This window comes from Falco cherrug, chromosome 15, assembly GCF_023634085.1.
Source record: "Falco cherrug isolate bFalChe1 chromosome 15, bFalChe1.pri, whole genome shotgun sequence".
Lineage (NCBI taxonomy): Eukaryota > Metazoa > Chordata > Aves > Falconiformes > Falconidae > Falco > Falco cherrug.
Window position 1 is genome coordinate 1,255,318 of NC_073711.1, and position 27,106 is coordinate 1,282,423.

General features: G+C 45.0%; 1 protein-coding gene across 4 annotated transcripts in view; it reads left to right on the forward strand.

Annotated features, from left to right (window-relative positions):
• ENOX2 (ecto-NOX disulfide-thiol exchanger 2) overlaps positions 1 to 24,994 on the forward strand; it is a 50,067-nt gene extending 25,073 nt beyond the window's left edge. For all 4 annotated transcript variants that reach the window (XM_055727206.1, XM_055727205.1, XM_014282239.3 and 1 more), the window contains 11 exons: positions 541 to 747; positions 2,412 to 2,645; positions 3,251 to 3,463; positions 5,052 to 5,158; positions 12,582 to 12,696; positions 14,370 to 14,551; positions 16,513 to 16,620; positions 17,441 to 17,497; positions 18,686 to 18,794; positions 20,328 to 20,413; positions 24,393 to 24,994. In XM_055727206.1, coding sequence (XP_055583181.1) covers positions 541 to 747; positions 2,412 to 2,645; positions 3,251 to 3,463; positions 5,052 to 5,158; positions 12,582 to 12,696; positions 14,370 to 14,551; positions 16,513 to 16,620; positions 17,441 to 17,497; positions 18,686 to 18,794; positions 20,328 to 20,413; positions 24,393 to 24,524 — 1,550 coding nt within the window. In that variant the 3' untranslated portion in view covers positions 24,525 to 24,994. The remainder of the gene's footprint in view (positions 1 to 540; positions 748 to 2,411; positions 2,646 to 3,250; positions 3,464 to 5,051; positions 5,159 to 12,581; positions 12,697 to 14,369; positions 14,552 to 16,512; positions 16,621 to 17,440; positions 17,498 to 18,685; positions 18,795 to 20,327; positions 20,414 to 24,392) is intronic.
• Positions 24,995 to 27,106: the final 2,112 nt, after the last annotated feature.

Consider the following 27,106-nt stretch of genomic DNA (forward strand, 5'->3'; position numbering starts at 1 on the left):
TTTCTATACCTCTTGGTGCTATACTATTTCCTTCATCTCTTCCTTCTGTAATATCTTTTAGTCTAAATTTGGTTCATGACCTTCCCTTAACAGTAACATTTTTGTACCCTTTACAGACTGCTGTATAGTTTTTTACCCTTTAGGATCCTCGCTATATGTTTTCTATGTATTCTTTATGTTAGGACAATCCTTTAAGCTGTGCTTGTGTAGCACCTCCCATGATAAAGTTTTGAGGTCCTGGTGCTGCTCATGTTCTACAACAGGAGCTCAAGGGGCTTGCTTGTGCTAGGGAGAGTGTTTGGAGGGCTTCAGGCTTTGAGACCTTTTGTTTGGAAACAGGCTGGTAAACATACTTATTCTTGTATAGTACCTCAGCAGTGCTATAGATGTGCTGCTTGGTGAAGTCGAACGCGGTGTGGCTGGGTATATGTTTGAAGGAAGCCAAGAAGGTGTGGTCATCTCAGGAGGGGTGGGCAAATGAAAGGAATCGTGGTGACAAACCAAAAACTAACCTGATCTGTCTTCTCTTGCTCTCTTCAGATCTTCCTCCTCCAGCAACAAGAGAGAGGCCTCCAGGGTGTAAGACAGTGTTTGTTGGAGGACTGCCGGAAAATGGAACAGAGCAGATCATTATGGAGGTGTTTGAGCAGTGCGGGGAAGTCATAGCTATTCGGAAGAGTAAGAAGAATTTCTGTCATATCCGCTTTGCTGAGGAGTTCATGGTGGACAAGGCACTTTATCTTTCTGGTAGGTGAATTTCTGTCTCAGGTGGCAGCTTAAAATTCTGGGACAGAGATGTAGTGACTTCTTTGTAGTTGCAATAATAGGCTTTGTTGTAATTGGAAGACTTGAGTAACGTGTCGGTTTGCCTCTTTTTCTGCTGCTATTGCATTTCTGCTTGAATACATGAGAACTGCTCTTGATAGGAAATATAATAATGCTTTATGACCTTGGGTACTGCAAACCTCTACAAAATACTGGGATGAGGTACAGTCAGTGTCCATCCTCATCTTACCTGGATAAATGTCCAGCAGATTATGTAGATAGCGCTTAAGAGTCCTATCAAAATTTGCAGTTGCTCTCAATTGCTTGTTAATTGGATAGTCTGCTTGACTTCTATCAGTACTTTTTTCTCTCTCTTTTAGTCATCAGAGCTGAGACACCTGGGCTTCTTTTGCCTAGGGAGCCCCTGCTCTGCATCTGTAGGGTTTTAAGAGGTTTGTTTCATGGAGGTGAGAGACCACATAGATGGTGTTCACAGACTGTGTAGCTGGCAGACTGTGCGTTTCCAGCCAAGCCCACATTTGCTCTGCTGGTTACATCTGCCCTGAGCAGCCTGGGCTTTCCACCTCACTCTACCATTCTAGAAAAATACAGTCGTACTTCCTATTTCCATGCTAGAATCCCTTCCAAATGTGTTCTTTCAGTATGTTAATAAACCAGGGTACTGCCTCCAAAGCTTGTACTCTTTCCCCAGAGATGAGATTGTCAAGATAAGATAAGATTGCTGTTTAAAATAGTGGAAACTTTTCTGTAGTCTGTTTTGACTGACTGTAAACATTGTGTTTCATTCCAGAGACTGTGGAAGTCAGTTAGACTTGCAGTGCCCCGTTAGTTGTATGTCTCTGTGGTTGCCGCTTCTACATAGCCAGTACAGCCTCTTTAGCTGCAGGCGTTCTCTGCTTATAGCTTCTCCTGCTCAAAGCCATGGTCATACGCACAGGCGTTAGTGTTTTCCACATGCAGGCATTGCTTCTGGGTTTGTTCTTTGTACCAAGTCTCTCTGTAGTTCATATTTTCTTCCATATATCCCACCTGTGCTTTTCTTAATCATAAAGGAGAACCTTCTAGCATGTTTGTTGTGAAACTCCAGGAAAGGAGTCCTGCAAACCATGTTGGTGAGAAGAGTTTCCGTACATTGGACAGGCACATTTGCCAACCTTATTCCTGCTCCCACTGGATGATGGGGGCTTTCCGAAGATTACAACCATCTACCTGCTGCCATCTTTGCTGCACCTCATGTCTCATGCCCCTCTTCCTATCCCCAGCTTCTGGAGTTTGAAAATGTGGAAGAACCTAAAGCAGTTCTGCCTTCCCCATGTGAACAGCTGGGCATAGTCCCACAGCCTGAGAGGTTATGTGAAGTTAAACAGTTGCTACTTGAGACCCAGTACCTGCTAGTGTTTAGAAGAGGAACAATACATGTAAGATCTTGCCTAGCATGTGCAAAACACAGGCAGATAGCAGCAGACCCCCTAACAATGTCTCCTTTTCCAGCATCACTCTCTGTGCGTGAAACTCTTCTGATTAGGAGCTTTCTGGCTCTGTAGGAATGAGATGGGCACTGGTGGGTGGCTGGAGCCCAGGGTGAGTCACCTGTCTTGTCTGAACACTGTTGTCATCACTGCCAGGCTATCGCATCAGGCTGGGCTCCAGCACTGACAAGAAGGATACTGGGCGCCTGCATGTAGATTTTGCTCAGGCTCGGGATGATCTGTATGAGTGGGAATGTAAGCAGCGGATGCTGGCAAGAGAGGAGCGCCATCGCAGGAGGCTGGAAGAGGAGCGCTTCCGCCCACCCTCCCCACCTCCTGTCGTCCATTACTCCGACCATGAGTGCAGCATTATTGCTGAGAAACTGAAAGGTAAGTTGTTCTGTAGGTCACAGCCACTCTTCTGCGTGGATGCAGGGACAGAGATTTGGATTCTCCAGTGGTTGTCTTGCTGAACTGAAATGACAGTGCCATCCAGACCTTGCAGAGCCCATTCAGACTGAGTGCGCAGCCTGCGCACAGCAGCTCTCCTAGCCATCTCTTTTTTTCAGAATTGTGTTTTTTGTAAAAACATACTTGAGTACAACAGTTTCTTCCAAACCACTTTTGTTCATGTTAAAAGGGCTAGTGTTAAGTCCTAAGACCTTCTTTGAAGCCTAAGACCCCTGTATGGCCTCATTCTTTTGAAGCTGTAGGCTATTTTGTTTCATGAAGGAATGCATCTGAATAGGCATACGAAGTTTTCCAGCAGGTTTCTAGCAGCTGGTCCTCCTCTTGTTGCACCTCAGCTTGACATTAGACTTACCTTCGTTTGTATAGCCTTGTATTCAGATAACGCTGTGCTTTCAAGAACTGTGATTAGCTGCCTGAAGTAAGTTGACCTTGAAAGAGCTCTTCAGCAGTGCTAGGGAAGGGGTCTGAAAGCTGCACAAGTGACCCTGCACTTCTTGGTGTAAAGGTGTCCTTTCTTGCTGCAGATGACACAAAGTTCTCAGAAGCCATCCAGACCTTGCTGACCTGGATAGAGCGTGGAGAAGTGAACAGGAGGACCGCCAACAACTTCTACTCCATGATCCAGTCGGCCAACAGCCACATTCGCAGACTGGTGAATGAGAAAGCAGCTCATGAGAAAGAGATGGAAGAAGCTAAAGAGAAATTCAAACTTGCTCTCTCAGGGATTCTGGTTCAGTGTGAGTAGTGCTTCTGGGCTGAATGTTGGTTGTCTGTTGTTGTAGGGAAGACACTTAATTTCTAGAGTCTGGAGAGGCCTTGTTGAAAGGGCTCCAGGAAAAGAAGTAGCAATCACTTCTGTGCAGCTACAGTTAATTTATAAGCATATATCATTAACTTGGCAGAAGTTTCTTGTGGTACTTTTTACTGGAGTAAGAGTTCGCATGGGGTGGAGGGGAGGAGAATACGAATTCTTAATTTTTTTCCCTCTTTTAATTATAGTCTGTTAGTAGTTCCGTCATCTTTTCAGCTCCACTTCTATGTACAGACAAGGTAAGTTCCTGGTAATCTGGTGCCTCAGCGAAGTGTACAGGATTTACTCGCCAAAGGTAGGATGTAGCAGTGTTCCTAACACCCAGTTCTCAGTCACAGATGAAAACCTGTTGCAGAACAGCATTTTGAATCTGGGTCTTTCAAATCCTAGTACTTTATTAAACCATGAAATCAAGGAAGAGGCATGGGCTGTATTAGTTCTAGGATGTGACTTTTCCTCAAACACTCATTGCCTCTTACACATCCTTTAGTAAGTCTGAATTATTTTTAACTTTTTTTTTTAGAGTACCTTTCAGGGTATCTTTTCCACAATTGCACTAAGTCTCCTTGAGCCCCTTGGCTAGGTTGTGAACATTCTTAACTTTTGGTTTTATATTCAATAGTTTTGGCTGTTATTTGTTTGATACTTGATTATTTTTTTATTATTATTAAATTCAATTGATGGTAAAAAATATGGGCACACGGTCCAGAGCGAAATACAGTAAGCACTGCAGAGTAAGTAGTAATAGACAGTAGCATGCAACTCCACTCTGTAAAACAGCTGTTGATCTCAGCCACTCTTAGATTAATCTGAGTAGCAGAAAGCTGATTTTGTTTCCTAAGAATGATGCCTACTACAACATCAAAAGCATTTTAAAAAAAAACCACAGGTAGATGTGCTTTCTGCTGTAGGATTAGCTCTCATCCAAGGAGAGGCACTTTGTATTTCCAAAAACCTCTGCAAATTTTCTAGAGAAATAGAAGGAATAAATCTCAGGAACAAAAAAAGTTGATACCTGATGCCAGAATCCTTCTTCTGTAGTGCATGCAGGCAGGATGCGGCCATGCTCAGGCTGAGGCACTGTTTTGGGACTGCACCCGCTGGGCAGAAGAACATCCAAAGTGCCAGCTTTCACATTTGTACTTAATCATCCCACTTAAGAGAGCAAGTGCTACCTGGGTGTACTTGTTACACTCCTAGGCAGCCTTGTGCAGTTATTTGAATATTTTTTTTCAGCACAACATGTGCCTGCATTTTTTCCACTTAAGAGCAGATGCTGTTTTCCCAGTTGATCGTTACTCTGTGAGCGTTTTGGCACTGGCCTGATGAGGTCCACTCTCTTCTTTCCAGCCACAGAGTCCCTTTCCTGAGCATAGCTTCAGCACAGTACAGTGTTATAAGAAAAGGTTAGCTAAACCACCTGCCTGATTCCACTTTTTTACTCCTTTACTCCTCTTGTTCGCCCTCTCTGGATGATATTCTGGCCTGATTTGACTGCTGATTTGATACTACAGTCGAGCAGATAGTGGCCGTGTACCATTCTGCCTCCAAACAAAAGGCTTGGGACCATTTCACGAAAGCTCAGCGTAAGAACATCAGCGTGTGGTGCAAACAAGCAGAGGTTGGTAATTTTTTATTGTGTTAGATCCTCCAGCACAGTCTCTTTCTTGTCAGGATATTGATGTTAAGTTTGCACAATGCTCACGTGCATAACACCACCTTAATTCACAGTGTAAGATGGGAATTACTGAAGGCGTCTCTTGTATTACAGGTAATAAATTTTCTTGGTATTTGTGTTACTAGTAGCAATACATTGAGTTGTGTATACTGATTGAAGTTGTGTACAGTAATAATTATTGTTCTGTTTTCTGCTGTTTTTAATGTTAAAGCCAAGGGATTTCTAAAAAGATGTTAAAAAACCCCACATCCAACCAACAAACCCTAAGCATCATCAGGGATCTATTTTATCACATTTTTATTGATGGAGTTGAGGGAGGATGTTCTCATATTTGTGTATGTATCCCATGCAGCAACAACACTAGCAAAATCCAGGATTTAAAGGTGGCGAAGAGGATGGGGTTGATGGAAGAAGGCATGTCACTCAAACCACTCTTCCTTCGAGAGGAAGAATAGTTCTCAGTCCCTTATCTGATCTTATCAAATCTTATTGCAGTCAGGCACAATGTCAGAAAAAAGAAAGCTAAGGTAAAGAAAGGCTGTCTCTTGGGAAAGTGATGCTTTTGGGAGATGTTTGTACTGGAATCTGTGATGAAATGCCTGCTGCCTTCTGTTGCCTGCATAGTAGGGATGTCACACTGCTTGGCTGCATCTGGCAGCGCAGCCCATCTTCATGTTTGTCTGGCCTGAGGAAGAAGGGAGGAGATAGCTGTGCTCCTGACCACGTGGAGGGCTACCAAGAGTAGCAGAAGAGCCCCGTGGTGGGTCTCCTAGTCAGAGCTAGTCTCCCGTGGAGTCTCACTTCTGTGTCCCTTCCCTGGGAACTTTAGTGCTCAAAATGGTAACAGAAGTATTGTCACCCTGAGGTATGAATAGTCTTGAAGGGAAGAGCAAGAAATGGTATTTTTCTTGCTAATTGAGCTTTTAAAGTAGGCTGGAGCTTGAATCAGTTTTTACCACTGACAATAAAGACTTCCCCAAAGTAGTAGGACCCAGATCTAAAGTGTAGAAAAGAACCACTGTGAAAAATACCTGCCTTTTAACCTAATCCAGGGAGACACTGCTGCGTTTGGAAATATTCTTTATTCACTGCAGAAACACTAGCAGTTTGGAGCTGACCCTGTCATTTGTATGTCAGAAATCAAGCAAAGCAGATGCTTTTCCATCTCAGTATAACCTTAAGAAGGTTTCCAGTGGGTTGCCAGTGTTCAGCAAAGCCATGCTGGGAATTATCAATTTGGATGCTGTGGTTGAGGGACTGGAAAGGAGTTGGGCATTTGGCACTGTTGTCTAAGTGTTCCCGTGACAGATGTGTAAACAGCTGAGAGGGTCTTGTCTGCATGCACTGTCAATTAGTCACGTTTGGGCGAGAAACCCTACTCTGCCTGATAGCTTTGGATTTTTTTCTTTGTTTCAGTACCCTTACTTGGAAAGCAAAGGTTGCTGACTGTTGGACCTCATTGTGTGGCTTTCCAGAGCCCTGTGCAGCCAGTAGTGAATGTACCATCTTGAGATGGGGAAAGGGAAGGCACTGACTGAAGAAGTGTTTGCCTGATGTTGCCCAGTAATTCTCTGGAAGACCAGTTTTTGGCTTCCAGTTGTGGATTGCACTCAGTCCTTCTAGCACACAACCACTGTGCAGGAGCGTGCCGGTGTCTGTGTAGGTTAGAGCTGAAAGTCTGGACATCCTTCATGACACCCACCTAGGTGAAAGCAGTGGTAAAAGGCTAGTGTTTTCTGAAGGGCTTGTTTATTCCTAGGAAAAAGGATTCTGACATGCAAGCTGTAGAGTAGCAAATGAAGAGCGAGATGAGCTTTCAACCACAGCATCTTGTTCAGTTAATCTTTCAACATGATGCTGAAATCCTGCTCAGCTACTCTTTCTCAGATCCCTACTCTGCAGTAAGCAGATGTCTGCCTCAAAAGTAGAGCCTCAGAGCAGACAGCACATATATTCTACCCAAATCCCCACATTATGCCATTCCATCAGGCATGTACACAGATTTCTACTGGGGATTTGAGGGATAGGTTAGACTGAAGTTGCCTGTGCAGTATATCAGTGCCACGTGGGGTATCCTCATGCATCTGGAAGAAATTACTTCCATCATCATTTCTTTTCTGACAATGCTCAGAACAGGAAGACGAAATGGCATGGAAATATTTTAAACTATTCAATTTCCAATACATCTGTATTGGGTAATGAAAATGTTAGATGTGTCTAGTGATTTCTTTAGGTAGCCATGACTCTGCAAGAACACCAAGCTCCCAGAGCATTACTTATGATAGCTCTGGGGGTGTCTTTATGTTTTCACCATTTCCTCTTGCAGTGCTAGGCACTGTGTCTCCTGAGACCTACGTGGATCCTCCTGGTCTTGTCCCAGTGTGAAGCAGAGGAGGTTTGCTTAAAACACCTCTGAAAACATTATTTTGGATTGGTATTTTAATATGATTAAGGCTAACATCTTTTTTTAACTGAGCCTGTAATAACAAGTGTCTAAAAAGAAATCTTATTCTGAGGCGTATTATTCTGTGAAAGACATAGGGTTGTCTCATTCAGTGCATGGAAATGAAAGAAGCAGATCACCATATACTTCCGTGTAGGAGGGGGTCTTATAGGGTTGGGTTGCTTTTGGTGAAACAGTAATTAATTCAGCACGCTTGTATGTTAGTGCAAAATGTTGGTGATGTACATTATCATTATCTAGTGTATGTTAACATTAATCTTTATTGAAATGATGATGCATTAATATTCCAATGCATGTGTAGTGTTAGCCAACAAAAAAGTACATCAAGTAGCTGATTAAACCTCTTGTCCATAGATCTCACCTGCAAAGGCATAAATGACAGATTTGAGATGAGAACGTGATTTATAGACAGGAGAAACTGATTTTCTGGAAAGAGATTGTACATGTGTCATTCTTTCTGTAGAGAAAGAGGTCACGTATAAGAGCTATATGAGCTTTGCTTTCTTTACCTTCATGATATAGCAATAAAGAACATTGAACTTCATCACGTTTCTGCTTTGCAGACAGAGTTTTCTGTTTGGTTCTGCTAGGTTATATGTCAGGAACTTTCATGTGGCTACTTATGAGATTTGACTTCCAGACTGCTTATACATAGAGCCACAGAATCACAGAAGGGTTTGGGTTGGGAAGGACCTTCAAAGACCATTTAGGCCAACACCCCTTACCTGGGCAGGGACATCTTTCACTAGATGGATGGGGCTTTTAGCAACCTCAACCTGACCTGACCCTGAACACTTCCAGGGATGGGGCATCCACAACTTCTCTGGTCAACCTGTTCCAGTGTCTCACCACTCTCATAATAAATAATTTCTTCTTTATGTTTCGGCTAAATGTGCCCTTTTTTAGTTTAAAAAACAGTGCCCCTTGCCCTGGCTGTCTTGCTGATTGACTGGATGCTAAGCAAAAATGAATTCCAAATCAAATACAAGAATAAATGCAGTTTATTATATTACACTATAATAAAAGAAAACCAGCAAGCACTATGATAAAAGGAAACAGTACTAGTTATTATGCACGATATGATAAAAGAGCAGTAGGGGCAAAGAATCAGATCATTACTGCAGAGCGTTGCTGAGACTAAGAAAAGGATCAACCACCACTCGCCACCTTGACATCATCCATGCCCACACTTCAGCTGGGGAGCCCCGTTGTAGCCAGCACCAGGAGTCTCTCAGTAACTGGGAAAATTCCTACGTGGTGTGTCTGCCCATAGGTGAAGCTTCTGTGTAATATTCTGTCTAATCAGTGTAAATCTTCCTGTGGTTCAGTGTTTTTTCTCAGGTGTTGAGTTCCGTATTACAGACTTGGAAAACAAGTCTATCCCAGCAAAGCCAGAAGTTGTCTTTCACCTTTAAGATTATTTAACATCAAAAGTAAATCTGGGCAAAGCTGACAGGCTGGTGATCTGTGATCACCCCTCGGTTGGGTATATGCAGGCTGCCTTCCTATATAGCTGCAGCCTGAAAATATCTGTAGGGTTGTATAATACCCAGCCAGTGGCCTTCTCATAAAGTATAGGTGATCATTCTCCATGTTGGAAAACTCTAAATGATTTTGTCTTTGCGGGAAGTTTCAGGCTGTGATCTCTGCATGAAACTGCACTTCTGGGACTTCCCAAATCCCACTGAATCAAACCTTTTGTAGTAGGTAAAGTTTTGTTTTATACCTGATAAACCAGGTGGAGTCTGATTCAGACCATACCTCTGCTTAGAGCCCTAGTGCTCGTGCTCTATCCTGCTTATTGAGATTGCTTACCGTGACTGGGGTGGGAGCACTCTCTCCATTTGGAGCTGTCTTTTGTTCCAAGGTAAGTTCTCCCGGTGGGAAGAAGCTGTGAGACCATTGGTGATGCCTCTTCCAGGAGTACTTGCTGCTCAGCTCAGCCTGATGGTCTCCCCCAGCATAGGGTCTTCTCTTAAATGAAGGTGGACCCACAAGATGCATCTTCTTGGTACAGCTTTGGGCAGAATTTAATCCTGTGGGTCCCTGCATTGGAGGAAAGCCTGGTGGGCAACTCAGGGAATGGGGATGTGTTGGGGAGTTGTTAGGTTAGGCCAGGGTTTTATTTTTATCAGTGATGACTTAAGGTGGTTTTCCCAGGCAGTGCCAGCATGTCCTGTAGCTGCAGGCAGCTCCTTAAGAAGCCACGGAAGCTTGAGACCTGGTGATACGGTAGCTATCGGCCAGCATGTTCCTAGCTTAGGAAGGGCCTCATTCCACTATTTGGCTTCTCAGATGCTTTTTCCTCTCCCATCCAGGGTTCCCCCTTGGGCGCAGTCAGGGTGCTGGTGAACTGTGGTATAGCTGCTGTGCAGCCTGGCCAAGCCTGGCCCCGCTGGGTGCTGTGCTCTGCACAGCCTTCTCCAGCTTCAAGGATGCTTTAGGCTTTCGGCTGTTGTACTGGGTCAGTTAAAGACAGTGGGAAGATTTTCCTTTGATCTTCAACCCAGCTGCTGTTTTATGGATTATTTTAGGGCAGGCAGCAGTTGCTTTGCAAGTGTAGCCAGTGCTGCCCATCACACTGGGACCTGCCTTGTTCTTGCCTGTTCCACGTCGCTGTCCCCAAGCTGTCCATCCAAGCTGAAAGAATGGTTGTTATCTCTGTTTGGGGGATTGTTGGATGTGTGCTTGGTGCTGGCCAGCAGAGTTTTTGAAAGTTTCAGGCCATTAGAGTAAGAGGTGGACATTAATTTTATTTCATAAGTAAATCTTCTATATCTTTTATCCTATGGTTGTTTCTGGGGTGGTATAATCCAAGTGAAGTTGTGGTAAATTGACAGCGGGTAGGGACACTTGGCTGCCTGTGCTAGCCTCTAGTAAGTATTCTTGACATCTCCATCTCCTCGAGTAACTGACCGTTGGTTTCTGAATGTTGCTTGTCCTGCTCTGCAGAGAGGATGGAGAGGCTGCACTAGGTGTTTCCTTGCCTTGCAAACAGGCTGATGCATGTCTGTGCAGAGCTCTGCCTTTGCCCAGTGTGAGCTGGCTGTGGCAGGGGATCTTGTCTGGAGGAGCAGGGGAGGCTGGCTGGCTCTGCCTGGACGAGGTGAATGGAGCAGAACAACGCACACAGGCAGGAGCTGCGGTAGCTCAGGGACTAGCATAGGAGGTAGCATCCCTGTTCCTTTCTGATCCCTAATGTGAGCCAAGGGTCTGGCCGAGAGTGGAGAGGAACCCAGCAGCCAGAGGGAGAGTCCCTGTGGTGGAGGCTAAGTGCCAGTGGTTGGCACAGAGGGAGAGAAGCTTCAAAGCGCACCAGAATTTGTAAGAGTCGGGAGGTGGCTGGGCTGTCTTTGGCCTCTGTCTGCGTACTCACAATTTTTGCTTCTAACTGGCATGACCTCTGTCTGGTAGGTTTTGTTGTAGCTGTGCAGCTGCATGGAGGAGGCATGGAGCTGAGAGGAATGGACTGGGCAGCACGGTGGGTCATGGGTATGGTCATGCTGCAGTGGGGCAAGAGAGGTGTGTGGGGTCGTACCAGCTGCCATGTAGGCCAGTGCTTGGAAGGTGCAGGATATGTTGTGTGGCAGGAGAAGGAAATGCCAGGGAGACGTGTCACCTAGCAGCTACGTGGGTCGGGAGGGGACATCACCGGTGCAGGTGCTGTCGCAGGTGAATTATTAAGAGAAGTCATTGTTGTGAGGTTAACTAAAAGGGTTTTATTGATGATTAAATGATGATCAAATGATAATTAATCGATGATTGAATAATTAAATGGTAACCAAATGGCAATTAAGCAATAATTGAATTGTAATTAAACAGCAGTTTGACAGTGGCAGTTTGACAGCGGTTAGACAGCAGTCAAACGCTCTACTACTTACTACACACCTCATAATTCAGCTATAGCTGGATATGTAGATATACATTAAAAGTGTTGCTAGCTTATAGTATACTTTTAGACATAATGTAAAATGTCATTTAACTTGTTATAGATATTAGATGCTGGGTAAAGGGTCCCTCAGCCTTGATGGGTCACCCTGAGAGGCATCCCTGCTCAAGGGAGATCACTGCTGTGCAGCCTCTGCCATTCAGGAGAGCTCAGTGGGCTTGCGGGGGGTTACAGGTGTTTGTAGTGTCAAGTGATGGACTCGTAGTCAAACACCCCCTTGGTGTAAGCGCAGGGGTGCAGCTGTAGCCGTTCTAGTTTGGTCTAGTCCCAGCTCAGGCTGGCACTGTTAGCTCCTGAGAAGGCACGGCTTAGCACAATTTCTCACAGCTCACGCAGCTGGGCTGACTTCAGTCAGGCATACGTGTCTGCGATGGCTGAACCCACTCGGTGGGTGCACGCATCGCGGGCGCTGAGCTGGAGAGTGTGGGGTAGGAGCCCAGCAGGGAAGAGGCAGGGCAGAATGGCATCAGGGAAGGGTAAGAGTGGTACCGCCCTTGGGTGTGTGGAGCTGGGGGTGGCACTGACAGCAGTTTGTGGTGGCAGTGGGTTACTGATCTAGATGCAAGGAGCAAGGAGACATGAGGTAGTGGTCCAGTGGAGCTTACCAGGTTCAGCAGCTGAATGTAGGACAGGCGCGTGGATGTCAGGCAGGGCAGATGTGGGGAGAGGGTTCACCGAGAAGCTACACTGTGGACAAGGCTGGGTGCCTGCCCTGGGGGAAAGAGTAAAAGGGAGATGGAAGAGTCAGTAAAACCAGTAGCACTGACAGATTGACTCATGCTGGATATTGTCTTTGATCTAAGTCTGTGCTAATTTATTTTTTTTTAATTGTTTCCCCTTCCTTGTATCATGGAGTCGTGTTTTGCAGACTTAGATTTCGGCATCTTTTTACCCAACCAATCTGTTCCTTGTAATCTGTATTTTAAAAAAACACTCTACTTTCTGAACCTTAGGAAATTCGTAACATTCATAATGATGAACTAATGGGTATTCGAAGAGAGGAAGAAATGGAAATGTCTGACGAAGAAATAGAAGATCCATCAGAGATGAAAGAAACAGAAGAATCAGGTAAAATCACTTTTTACAGCTCATAAACAAAGTACTTGTCTCTTCAGTGGTTTCTTTCAGAAGCCTCATTCTGACTGTTTTGTACCCCAGCATTGTCACAGGCAGAGCAAAATCAACTGCGGTTACCTGGAGTTGTTTTCCTCTCGGTGTCTGGTTCTGTAGCCAGTGTTTGTCACTCCTCCCTGCGATGGTGAGGGTAACCTAAAGCTGTGTCTAAAGCTAGTCCCTAGCGAGACACATGGCATTCATGGAGGTGCACGTGGAGGAGCTGTAAGCTCCCTGCCACGTGTGCAGGTAACGGCACAGGCGCAGTGGTGCTCAGCTGAGCTCATCTGCACAGCTGCTCTGTGCAGAGTGCCCTGCTTTTGCAGCTACACCACTGTTGACCTGAGGTGTCCCATTTCAGTGCACCGCTGATGTCTGCCCAGCACTGGGGACACATTTACACAGCAGCAGGTCCCCACCTCAAAAGTGCTGGGTTTCAGTGGTGCTCTGAGCATTTCACTGGCAAACAGGCACAAATCTTGTTAACTGTGTGAGTGTTTCAGTGATGTTCAGGTACATTTCCCACTGCCATGGGCTGTTTATCAGCTGTCATTGGAAGGCTTTTCTTGCCTGATGGTGGTCCCACATCCCCCTCACTGTTCCTAAACTTGCCAGTGCAGTGTACAAGCATGTTTGCATGTGCATCTCTTTCAGCTGTAGTAGAAGCTTAGAGACTCTTGCCTGACCCTGCTCTTTGCGGCCAGACGATGAATGGCAGCAAAGAGCAGACGCAATGACCAAATGACCAGGCAAAATTTCCATTCTTTGCATTCATAAGGAGCAGGGGTTCACCCTGGAATCTGTCTTTTTTTTTTGTCCAGATCCATTCTAAGGAGTTAATTCATTCCCACCTTGTTTTTCTGGTATGAGGAAAGCAGTTTTTCATCTGCTGAATATTGCTAACTGTTCTTTCTTTGTGAAATGTGTAGCTGTGCAGAGTGGGATCCAACACATACTCACTGGCTGGGAGAATGAGCAGGGATGATTAGATAAAACCCACCCAAACCCCACCTTCTTCCCATGCAGCGTGTCTTGTCTGTCTTCCCTGTCTTCCAAGTACAGTGTGCCATTCCCAGGCAAACATAACTTTCACATGCTTTGGCCATGGCCCAAGTACCAAAGGTTAACAGCAAGCAAGGCTATGGGATGTTAAGCTATGCTCTCCACATCATGGGTATGTTTTGAAACCTGCTGAAGCTCTCTTTGAAGCTGTTGTGTTAGATAATCTCATTCCTGGATTCATCAAGCCGTGTATAGACACCAGACTGATGCAGGTGTTTCAACCCATGACCTGATGGAGACATTCTTCTAGATGAAGGTGCCAGTGGAGCCTGTCCCAGAGTCTTTCAGCTTTGCTGGTTAGGAAACCTGCTTCCTTGCCAGCATGGTCATTTCACCCCAATATGTTCTTTTGCGGCTTTTTTTTTTCCTTCCAACTTAACTGCATTCGCTACTGAGTGTTGCTGTTTGTCCAGAGGAGCTTGTTTTCTAAACAGATACTGCAAACGGTCGTCGGGAGAAATTCATTTTGGTACTCTGGATTTGTAACTGGGTGCTGAGGGAGAGCACCCAACGACTTCTTTCCCGCAGTTCTTTGACTTTTGATCCCTACCTGCCTTCTTCTTCAGCGCTGGTATCACAGGTGGAAGCACTGAAAGAAGAAAATGACAGTCTGCGCTGGCAACTGGATGCCTACCGGAATGAGGTGGAACTTCTAAAGCAGGAGCAAGGCAAAGCGAGCAGGGATGAAGACACAACCAAGGAACAGCAGATGAAGCTTCTCCAGCAGGCTCTGCAGGGGATGCAGAAGGTGGGCCCAGACTTTTATATAGTTATGGCCTTGCTTCCAAGGCAGATGGGCTGTGATGTGGAGCAGAAACACAAACAAAGGCTTTTTGGTTTTCAGTGCAAATGGGTGCAACTTTCTATCACTTCCAGTGTTGCCAAAAAAAAGCCAGCCAACCAACCATTCAAAACAGTGATTGTGTATGAACTCATAAGTCACATGGAACTAATCTGTAGTTTATGGATTCCTTGTGTGCTCTTTGCTTGACCACACTGTGACTCCCCAAATACTGTGTCTGTGCTTACCAGCTCCATAACCATGTGAGATCCTGGTTACCAGCATAAGCAAGAAAGCGGGAAATGCCAGGCTTGCTTTGACACCTTTTCTGAACTTCACTGGGCTTTTATTTTCATGGAAATGTGTAGGGCTTATCTTCTTGTTTGGGATTTCCCTGTGCTGAATGTTGAGTGGCTTGGGTCCTCGTAAACCTTAACAGTAGCCCTTGAGATATTAAGCCAAACTGATAGCCAAGCACATGGAGCATATAATAGTTCACGTAAGCATCTTGTTAAAATAAGAACCTGCAGCAATGCTGTGAAGGCTGTGGTTATCCTTTGGATGAATATGATGGCACCGGTGTTTGTGATGTTGGAGCTGGCAGGAAAAGCCTACTGTAGTCTCCATCTTCAGTGCAGGAGGAAATGGCAGGAATTGCAGGACAACAGATTTCCCGTTTTGCAGGTGTCAGGCAGGTCAAGTTTCTATTTACACTGCTGCCAGGATGAATGGTGCTGGGAGAATACTCTGGAGGGAACTGCCTTGGTGAAAAAAGATGCTATTTGTTTGTAACTATTAAGGAATAACATGAATATTTTTTCTTCTTCTCTTTTTTTTCTAGTTGAGGGAGGAAAATACTAAAGTAAACAACTGAATGGGGATGTTTTAAGCATGAAGAAAGCATTCACTGAAATAGATATATATGTATCTTCATTTGATTTAGGAAAGCTGCTAGGCTAGTGCCTTTACCATATTAGCGTTTAAGCTTTTCTCTTCCTGGTGACTTGATCTTGCCTGTTTCTCAGAGGCCCAGTGCTGTTAGCAGTTTGAGCACTGTGTTCTTCTGCCTCTACTGGGAGATGAATCATATTTTCCCTCTGTTGCCTGTGTTGGTTTGTTCAGTTAGGGTTTTGTACTCATCTGCTTTCCCTGTGGGACGCATTCAGGAGTACAAATTTGCTCTGAAAGCAGACTGTTACATCCACAACCACGGCTTGGTTCTTGTTGATAGGCACGGGGTTGGGCCTTAGAATTTCATTCTGCTCACCTCTGAGGTGTGGGTTGTGATTCCCTGCCCAGCCTTTCTCCTGAGCTTTGCTACTCAAGGGATCACACAGCTTGCTGTGGTGTTTGTCGCAAGCACCTTGCCCCGCTGGGCTGATGCCCAGGGCAAAGAGCAGTCATCACATTTTTCTGCAGTGTGGACTTGTGCAAATAATAGTGAAAATCTCCTTACTAGTAGCTGTTTCAGAGTATTTTCTTAAATTGCAAGACACCTCTGTATTAATGTGGGGCTGGAGATGTAGGAGGACTTTAAAGTGACTTCTCCAGGTCACTTGTGTCTGTGCTGCTATTTCTCGTGTCCTGATGGTACGGCCATAGTGTGAACCAGAGTGGGGGAGAGGAGGAATTGGCTTCAACAGGGGTCAGGCCCACAGTCTAGTGCACAACACGTGTTATTTCAGGGACAATGAAGGTTTGTTGATGATGGAATTACTGCCCCATGTTTGCAAAGTCATGCTTTTTTTGTATGCTTACAGGCAAAGACATTTCTAAGGTACATTGTAGAAACAATTTCTGCTTGTTGTGCACAATCTTTTAATTGTTCTGAATATGATCCATCTTCATGAAAAAGCCCTTATTTTATATTCCTTAAATAGTAGGAGGTAAAAGGTGGTTAAGAACTGAGTTTATCTTTTCTGTTCCAGCATCTTTTGAAAGTGCAAGATGAATACAAAAAGAGAGAAGCTGAGTTAGAAAAAGTGAGAGAAGAAAAAGTAAAAATGGAAACATTATTAGAAAGCCTGAAGGAGCAGGTACGTGCCATCCCAGTGCTTCCATATTCTCAGTAGTAAATGTACTCCTTAGATTTTGTGGTCCGTCACGAGCGCAGTGATGGACCTCTGTCCTTCTGCACTCTTGTAGAAGATGCCTAACACTGTCTTAGGAGCAGTTGTCTTTGGAAAGCTAGAAAAAAGTACCTGCCAAATTGGAGGATGTGTGTCAGTAATGAACTTGCTGATTGCTTCATGTACCAGTGAGACAATCTACGTAAGCAACTGTATAAATAAAAGATTAACTTTCATTTATAGTATACAGTACTTATAATGTGCTTTTCTGTAACCTGAGCTTTAAATGATAAGAAAAAATGTCTCAATTATCAAACATTAATTTTTAGACTTGCATTTTAGGGATGGTGTTTTGATTTGATCTCCATAAAACACTATTGTCAGTGCTGTAATATTTTTATGCTTGCTGGATTTATTCTGAACAGAAATGCATACTGTTTCTTCTCAGGTGTGATCCACTGTGTCTCTTGATTGTGGATACGTGTAGGAATCTAAACTTGCGTGGTCCTCTCTATAGCACAGACACAATTATATGGGATAGACAAGGAACATTATGTGGCACTTCCCACTGAGGACCGTAGTGCCAAGTGCTAGGTCTTGTCTCAGATTTTCAATCTGTAGCCCCATCGTTTTGTGCCACGAGCTAGGGAAGATAATGTCTTTCTAGTTACTAAAACTGGCTTTGTATTCCAGTAATCTTCAGCGCAGGAGCTTCAGTGCCTGATATCAAGGAACAGAAATAACAGACTATCATCAGTAATCTTTCCTTTTCTTTACCTATATATAGCAAAGCATAGCAGATGAAGAGGACAAGGAGAGAGATGCAATTGATGGTCAAGGGAATGTAAGTGGTTATTTTCTGCTGCTTCACTCAGAATTCTTACTGGGGGAAGTAATGACACCTCATTGTAAAATGAGCAATCTCTTAAAGTTTGGTTTGTTGTGAAGTCTCTAAGCATGCTACATACAGGCTGTCCTTATGTACAAATTAAAATCATCAAGTTATCCATTGCTAGCAACATGTGGCTGGAAGAACAGTAGGTGTTGGTGTGAAAGATAATTTGTTGCACTGTTATTTCAACTAGCCTTCAAAAGTATCTGTTGGACTTCCAAGAGAAAGTAGGCAGTGCATTTCCAGTATAACGCTGCTGGCTGAACTGCGGTCCCTGTGCTAGCCTGAAGCTAGTTCCATTTCCACAGTGCAGACCTTTATCTCCTGTAGAAGCAAATTATAGCCTGCTTAGGCCAGGACTGCAGAGGTTCAGTCCTGTGTAGTTGAGAACTGCACTGGCATAAGAAGCTAAGTGAACCAAAGGGCTCATTTAATTCTGTCTCTGTTACTGGCCCAAGTTCAGTCCTGGTGACTGGAGGCTATTTCCAATTATAACTGTCTGTAGCTCTCAGACCACTGGGATTTTGCATAAAACTCGGGAATAAAAGAAAGTACTGCTTTTAGTGCACCCACCAAGTCTTTACATCACTGCCAGTCTTGTGTTTTTTCTTGGGATAATAAATTATGCAAAATTTTGTTTTAATTCAGTACCACAAACTCTGGTCAAGGACATTCTGATCCTAAACTCTTTGCAGCCGTTGGCCACTTAGTTGATCATATTGCCTCCGTTTAGGCATCTGAAAAATAAGCATCTGCATCTGAATTAGTCACTGTAAGGCTTGCTTTCTAGTCTGTGTTTTCTTTTATTATTTATAATAAAGCCCTTCTAGAGCAGACGTCATACCAGCAAACAGGGCTGATAAAGTGTGTTTATCAGCATCTTTGTTGCATCTTACTTAACTTTGTGGGCTTTTAATATAACTTGATAATTCAGTCACAGCAGCATGAACACAGCTGTGCCTTGTTGGAAGCATTTTGCAAAATAAACAGTAGATACAGCAATGCGATGAATGCAGTGACTCACAGAAATGGGAAAACAAAGATACAGACTCTGTCAAGTCTGACTGGGCTGCTGCTTGATGTGTAAGAGTGCCTGCTGTGCCGTTGGTGCGTGGAACAGGCCCTGTGGTTTTTTTGCAGGAGAGCAGTACATCCAGAGTTTGTGCGTGCAGCCAGGAGAAGGAGTGTCCAGCTGAGAAGACGTTGAGCAATAGTCCTGTGAAATCTGAACGAGAAGTTCTGTTAGTTGGTAAGTTCTTTCGATGGGCTTGGTGACAATGCTGGAGACCTGAACTGAGTGGGACTTACTTCAAGGTGGCCTCACAGCTCCCTCTGGACACCCCTTGTTCCTTTGGTCATGCCAATGGAGGCAGGAGTCCTGGAACCAAGGAAAGCCTCAAGCTGTGCAGGGGTCAGGATTTCACCTAATGTATTGCCCATGTGGAAATCTTGTGCTGTACCCCTTTCAGTCAAAACCACACACGTGTGAAGTGGGCTTGTGTGTAGTGACAGTCCAGGTCAGCATGTATTGGAGTGCAAGTTGCTGTTCTGGGAGGCATCGCTGAAGGTAGTAAGTTAGAGGGTCTGTCTTCATTCAGTTAGAGCCTAATTGACTTTACAGGATCCTAAGCAGCGTCAAAGGCTCAAAGACTTTAATCACCTCGAGTGCTGCAGCACCTTACAGTGTGGATGGCACTTGTGGACCCACACAGCAGTAAGGCACACCGTTAGGTCAGGCGTGGTGTGCTGCGGATCCCCAGCAGATAAGCTCAACTAGTGTTAGAAGATATAGCCAGAGAGGAATGAGGGGTTGGAGAAAGGTGGCAGGGAGAGAAGTCCAGGCTCAACGGAATGAGAAATATTGCCAGCATTTTCAAGTGGTGCTCACAAAGGGATTGGTGACCTCTGATTTACAGCACAGGTGTGTCTGCTACCCTTTTTATTTCCTCTCCCCTTGCCTATTCCTAGTAATATTGAAAAATAACCTAATGTGGCATGCTACAACTTTTTGGCCCAAAGCACTGGGTAGTTGAGGATTTTCTGGAGCATTGCAAAGGAGAAACAGAAGTCCTTGCCTTGCTGAGTGGGACAAGGCATTTTCTTTAGTTCATTGTCACTCAGCCAAGTTCTCCTTAGCCATCCCTCTACATCTGATTTGAGAATAACAATAAATCATTTATTGTTACGCAGGTGGATCTGTTTGTGCCAGGTCATGGGCTGGTTTCTGCATTGGGAAGGAGGAGACTTTGGGGAACACCTTTTTCTGCAGGTGATGGTCAGAAATGCAAGTCAGCCTTTTTGATATGCAGTGCTGGCCATGAGCTGGAAAGGACCCTCTTCATGACAGGGTGCAAATGTGGTTTGCTCTGTTTAGCTGAGTGCTGCAAAACTGCTGGGGTGGGACACACGTGCCACTGCTGCTTTCCCCATTTGCCTTCTGTCAGTTCCTGCTCCTTGACCTTTGATAGTATAGCTGGAGGAGAGCTCTGCTTTCCCTCTCCTTGGGCCTTGCTTCCCTACAGGTATGGTAATCTGTGTGGTTCATCACTGGGCGTGTTACCAGTACTCGTTGAGGAGTGAGAGTGGTGAGGTCTGTTTTAAGCACTAACCAGCTGTGTTGGTTACCTGTTGTTTCCTTTACAGACTACGAGCCAAACCTCACTGTACTTACAACCAAAAATGCTCAATTAGGTCCCTCTGTGCTGAGCCAGCTGTAGCAGAGAGCTGGTGTTCTCAGCTGGTTCGTCTCATGAAATAATGTTTGATGTGTTCCTTTCCCCAGGAATAATTTCAACATTTCTTCATGTGCACCCATTTGGAGCAAGCATAGAGTACATCTGTTCCTACCTGCAGCGTCTGGACAGCAAAGTAGGTGTACCGACGTACCGGCACTTCCAGTTCCCTGAGCCAGCCTGGGCGATATGTTTGTGCCCCAGGTGTGTCCGCTCTGTGGCTGGGAGGGAGCTCCCTGGGAATGGTGCTGGAGTTCGACACTAATAACTGGTGTCGATTAACTGCAATAATTTGCTGGGAGAGGACAAGGGAGGGGGTGAACTTAGAGTTACAGAATGGGTTGCATTGGGAGGGACCTTTAAAGATCACCTAGTCCACCCCCTGCTGTAGGCAGGGGACCTCTTTCACTAGATCAGGGTTCTCAAAGCAGCCCAGCTTCTGGCTTAGCCCTTATGCAACTTTATGTTAACCTAAATACAGAGTAGAGGATGATGTTCTTACTGCAGATATTCATGCTTGTAATTCAAGAACACTTTGATGGTAGTAGCTGTGTTCTGCAGCAGTGAATTCCATCTTTACAATCTCCATCTAAAACATATTTTTGTTTATTCTGTTTTAAGTTTGCTGCCTGTTTGCCTTATCCTTATGACCTCTAAGGAAAAGAGCAAACAACCCACCTCTTGCATACTGTTTATTATCTTACATCTGCCATGCCACTGTTTATATATTCTCTCTAAACTGGACAGTCATATTGTTTTTGTGTCTCTGAGCAAAGTTTTTCAGTATCTCTGATCTTGTGGCCCTTCACTGAGCCTTTTCTGTCTCTGTTTTGATACTGTCAGTGAAGTAATTTTTAGGAGGGTGCTGTGCAAGGGCCTTACACTACAAAAGCACAAACACTGAATCACAGTCCCTGCTTACAGGGGTCTGTGCTAAGTGGAGGGATCAAGCCCTGCATGCAGGGGTCAAGAAGGGCAATAATAAAAAAAAGCAGTGCTCGTGCATTTTCCTTAGTACAACCAGAAGCTGCTGTTCCCTGCAGTATTTCTGTGTATTGCTGGCTTCAGACTCCTGTTCAGAGTAAACGGGGAGGAACTGTGCAAAGGCTATTGAATGTTCAAGGAAGTTACGTCTTGCTCCTCTACTATACTGTTCTTCAGTTGTCTTCCTCAAAGTGTCCCAGGAACAGGAGTCTTACTTACAGTGTGGGAATCATTTCTTCTTTTTCAGCTGCTTTTGTTTATAACTTACTGTTTATTTTACCCCATTCAAAGAAAGAGCAACTCTCTGGCCTGTGTTTTCCAGGCTCACTCCAGCCTTTTAAAGACATCTAATAATCTGTCTTCTCATTCTAGTTCTGAATTTGTTTTGCAAACAGCTGCCTTTATTTTTCTTTAGAACTCCTAAGGAAATGCCATTGTATCATTGATCTGACTTCTGACACTTCCTCTCTGGAATCTACAGCACAGAAAAGGGCTACTAGAAGTTTCTACAATAAGCTTGGCAGAAAAGCCCTGTGAAAAGTATATCCTTTAATCTCTGCAATGGCATCTGGTCTTTTTATTGTTTGCTGACACTCAGGTAAACACAGCAGGCTGCTGACTTGCCCAGGTCTTTTGTGCCTGGTCTTTTGAAAGGAGGTCTTCCCATTTCTTCTCCAGGTTGCATCTTAGCTCTGTTCTCTCCCTCTTGGTTATTGCAGGAGCTAGGTATTAGCTAGGAGTGTTGCTTATAATGTCTAGCAGATCTTTGGGCTTGAGGTGAGGTAGAAGTTCAGGAGGAGCACTTGAAAGCCGAACCAGGTTTTTTGATGCTGCCAGCAGGAGAGGAAGAGGAATGTTTTTTCCCTGTTCCCTGCCCACCATTCTCACCAAGAAGGCCAGCAGACAGTGCAGAAATTAAAATAGAGGGTGGTTTGAAGCCATGAAACAGTCCTTACAGAAACAGTCTGCAACACTCTGGGCATCGCGGGTGCCGGGCAGTTGTAGGTGATGTTTCTCCCAGGGTGTCCACTCTGTTTCATGTCTTAGGTTGGACCTCTGCCTTACCAGACTTAGTGCCGGCGTGAGCTTGTGCTCTTTCTCTGCCTCTGTCAAAATGTGGACTGTTGTTTTTGCCTGATACCAGAACAGCACGATGACAAAAGTGCATCCACCAAATGCAAATCCTTCTTGCAAAGCAGATGCTTTTGATCTTTGTCACGTTGGGCACACTTTGAAAACTGTGGACCTGCAATTACTGCCAAAGGGCTTTCAGAGGAATGCACCTGTGCACTAATGAGGGCTTAAGAGTGAACATTCTCCTCTCTGTGTATGTTGTCTTCCCAGTGGTAAATGGTACCCTGTGCTTTGGAAGTAAAAATCTTTTCTCCCTGGCTAAGTGCTAGCTCAAAACTGTAATTCGTGCTGGCATACACAGAAAGTACGTGAATCAAAAGAGCAATGTAATGCTGCCTTGGGAAGGTCAGAGTGGAACATCAGTTTGGAAGCATGGTAGGGGCAGTGACTCAAGATTATCTTCTGGAAAATCCAGTGATGCATTGTATTGGAGACAGTGAAGTGGGATCAGGCTGGACATTGCAGAACGTTCAAGCTGAATCCACCGTGGCAGGGGTGAAAACGAAACCAGCAGGAAGGAAGCACTGCTGAGGTATGCAATCAGTACACACCTAGCTTAAAGTACAGTCCTTGGAAACGCACAGTGCTGCAAGTCCAGAGCTACAAAAACTCTGCAGACTGTAAAGGGAATTAAAAATAAGAGACAGTGACTGTGGTAGGTCAACAGAAGATGTTACATTGTGCTGCGTTCTTGGAAAATATCAATGTTCTTATTCAAAAATACATCCTGATGCTCTACCTAACCAGGAGGTAGATGAGTTTATTGTGCAGGGAAAGCTCTGAACACATGTCAAAGCAGTCTCAAATGCACAGCAGAAGCAATCGTGAATTCTTGTGAGTATAATAAATAAGGTTTTAATTTTTCTGCTGCCATAAGAAAACCGTTGCAGGCAATTGAATATAAGGTGGACATGGTCCTTGTGCTCTTTATATGTCCTGTAACTGTTAGTGTGCAGCATCTTAAAGTTTATTCACATGCTGAACTTTAATTGTATGTAGTATATGCCTGAGCAGTCAAATTTACAGGCCTTCCTGCCGATGTGTGACTTTTGATGGAGATTCTATAGCTGGTGTGTGACTGGGTAAAGATGCTGGCAGGCACATGCCCTGCTTCAACCCCACCAAAACACTACAGAGGCTTTAGTTGCAGCTCAGTGTTGAGAAAACATGTAATTTTGTCAATGTTTTTAGAAGTAAGATTCAGTTGTATGAGATAATGGTGTAACACATTATGCTTCCTACCTCTTGCAGTGTTACAGAAGCTTAAAAAGCTACCACAGAGAGCGCTCCCTGAAGAAAGGTGCCACACCAGTCATCTTGAACAGCGGCAGGGTGACATCCCTGGGGCTGTGCCAACCCTCTGGTCTGGTTCAGGACAGGAATTGGGTGGATCATCCTCCACCATGGGTCACTCTCTGAAACAAGAGTCTGGCTTGACAAGCCTTTAGTCTGACCTCCTCTAGCAAATCTGTCCATCTTCTCCGTTTAGTTTTTTTTCTGCAGCGATGTATTGTCCAGATCTTGTGTCTTAGCTCTGTTTGAGCAACTCCTGTGCTGTTAGGGGCATGGTAGCTGCGCTGTACAGGAAGGCTTGTGACTGTTCAGAACGTGAATGTAAATTCCCTCTGTCCCTAATTTCTATACCTAGTAACTGAGAATTCTGTTCTTGAAGCAGTGGTAAAAGTACTCAGTGTTCAGTTACTTAAATGCTTGGGAGTTTTTAATTCTTTATCTTGCATTTCACAGTGGAAAAAACAAGGACAGTCCTTTTACCCTTGTTTCTAGTGTTACGTCTGCAGCCATCTTGGCCCAAAAAGTGACAGTAGCACAATTCATGCCGCCCCAAGGTTATCACCGTGTTTGGACAGTGTGTCTAGGGAAAGCCGTGGTGTACTTTAGCAATTAAATGTGTTTGAGCTTGAATATCGCCAGTCATTACAGGGCTTCCATAACCAAAAGAGTTCATTTTTAGTGAAGCTTTCCTTTTGTTTTCACAGATTTGCACTGCAGAAGTGGAAGTTCTCATGACTCGACTCCAGAACACGTTCAGGCAGGAGCTGAGTGGGGTTGGGGCCAGTCTAGAGAAAAGGTGGAAGTTTTGTGGCTTTGATGGATTGAAAATGACTTGAGCTTTGACTTAACACTGAAAGCAGCAGCAAGATATGTACATCAAGAAAACCTGGGATGCCTCTTTCCTCTGTTTGTGATGATTATCTTGCACGCATCACGGACTTGGGTGGTGTAAGATGTAAGTGAAACTAAGTCCAGAGCAGCACTGGAAGAAACTTCAAGTTCTGTAGCTTCTTTGATCAGTTATTTGTTAACAGGCAAGTGCTGTTCAATATATTTTGTGAAAGAAGTTCATGTCTGATATTTTTAAGCACAGTGTGTTGACTGTATGTTTTGCTAATGTTGTATGTGTTTTGTGTGCCCAAATTTCTCATCCTGCACCTTCTTTTTGCTGGTAGGAACAGCCATAGACTGTCCTCTGAAGCAACAACAAAGATGCATTTTCTGGTTTCTAGAACCACCAAAAGCACGGGGGGGAAGCAATTTTTTTAGACATTTCTATGATTAAAACCGGGTATGTTTAAACAGATTTGGGTGGCTCAGAGTTCTCTAAGCCAAACAGTTGGTTCTTTTTCATGCTGTTTTCTCTACTAATGGTTTAACAGTTAAGCTAAGATGAAGGCAGTGTCTCTAGGAGCCGTGTTTGATTATGGCAGGGCCACTGGTGGTCTGTGCATCATAGAGTCAGTCTGTAAATAATTTTTTACATGGGAAGGTTATTTAGTTTTCCATTGATTTGGGTGGAGCAGGGAGCCTACATCCAACCCCTGTTTTAGTGATGGCTTACCACCAAATTTCTCCACCCACTTTGCTTTGGAGACTGAACTTCAAGAAGCGCTACAAGCAGCACAGACTTTTCTCCTGCTGGATCTTCCTAAAGGCTGTTCCTCATGTTCTCAGTAAATGGCAGCCTCCTCCCCAACTCTCTGCAGCAGGTTAGTAAGCTGTAGGGTAAAATGCCTCAGCCTGTTAGTCCAACCTGATCAGATCGCTCTGTAGAGCCTTCCTGCCCTCCAGCAGATCAACACTCCTGCCTAGCCTGGTGCCCTCTGCAAACTTACTGAGGGTGCGCTCCATCCAGTGTCCAGATCACTGATAAAGATATTAAAGAGAACCGTCCCCAGTACCAAGCCCTGGGGAACACCATGTGTGACCGGCTGCCAACTGGACTGTCAAGCTCTAGACAGTCAAAACTCTCCCAAACACACAGGACTACTCCACCACCTCTGCCTCCTTGCCTGTCCCTTCTGAAGAGTTTATAGCCATCCACTGTAGCACTGCAGTTGTGTGGGTCATCCCACTGTGTTTCTGTGGTGGCAACTATATCATAGTTTGTCAGCTGCACAGTGGCTTCCAGCTCCTCCTGTTTGTTGCTGGTGCTGTGTGCATTGGTGTCGATGCATGTCAGTTGGACTATTGATCTCGCCACCTTTTTGGGGGAGAAGCCCTAATTCCTATGTGACTGTTCTCAGACACTTCCACAGTTTCTAGCACATCAACAACCCTTGTGTCTTTGCTGCTGTGTGGATCTCCATCCCCTGCCTCCAGTGAGATGGCTACGGTGCTGCGCGTGTTAGTGCAGGGACATTTCGTATGTGCTCCAGTGTACTCAGCATATTGTGGAGCAGAGTGGAGGACCTCACTAGTGCACTGTCCCTCCAACACTGGTGTGCCACCCCCTGGCTTATCTCTGGCAGGCCTGGTTTCATGCCGTTCCTTTTCAGGGCTTTCAGTGAGCCCTGCTAAGTCCTGCACAAGGATCCTTTTCCCCCTTTGAGACAGATGTACCCCATCTGTCACCAGCAGCCTTTCTGTTATGTAGACCAATCCATGATCAAAAAACCCAAAAATTCTGGTTACACCAGGCTTGGAGGCAGGTATTGATCTGCTGGGTGTTCCTGTTTCTCCTCTCATCCTTCCCTGCAACTGGAAGGATAGAGGAGAACACCACTTGTGCTCCTGATCCCTTAACCAGTTGTCCCAGTGCCCTGAAGTCTCTCTTGATTGCCCTTGGGCTTCTTGCAACTTCACTGCCATCTGCTGGAAAATTCAATAATGGATAATAATCTGAGGGCTGTACCAGGGTAGGCAGCTGTCCCTTCACATCTTTAACCCAGGCCCCAGGGACGCAGCAGGTCCACTCTGCGTATTGGGCCTTCTGTTCCTCTCAGAGGAGTCTGGTATCAGAATGACCCATCTGTTCTTTATGGAAGTGGTTTGACACGGGGCGTAAGCTGACTTAACCTTGGCAGCTCCTGCAGCCTAGATGAACCATTGTCCTCATCATTGTTGGTTCCAGTTGCAGAGCCCCATACCTGTTCTGCAAGGGCAGCGGGAAGTTGGGGTGGTTGTGGAGGAGATGTGCCTGCAGGAACTCATTGCCATTGCCCTGTCCCTTCAGTCCAGCCAGGTGGAGAGGGGACGGGGTAGCAGTCTGCGTTCGGCAGAGACCTCTCCTTTGGAAAATGAGGAAAGAAACTTCAGAAAATGAGACTTTTAGAGCGGAGAGGTCAGACATGGTCAGAGCACAGAGGAGTCAGGAAAGGCATGTACCTTGGACTCTGCATCCAGAGGAGATCAGCTGGGCGAACGAGGCATGGTGCCTGGATTTAACCTAAAACGTGAAAGCTCATGCAGCAGA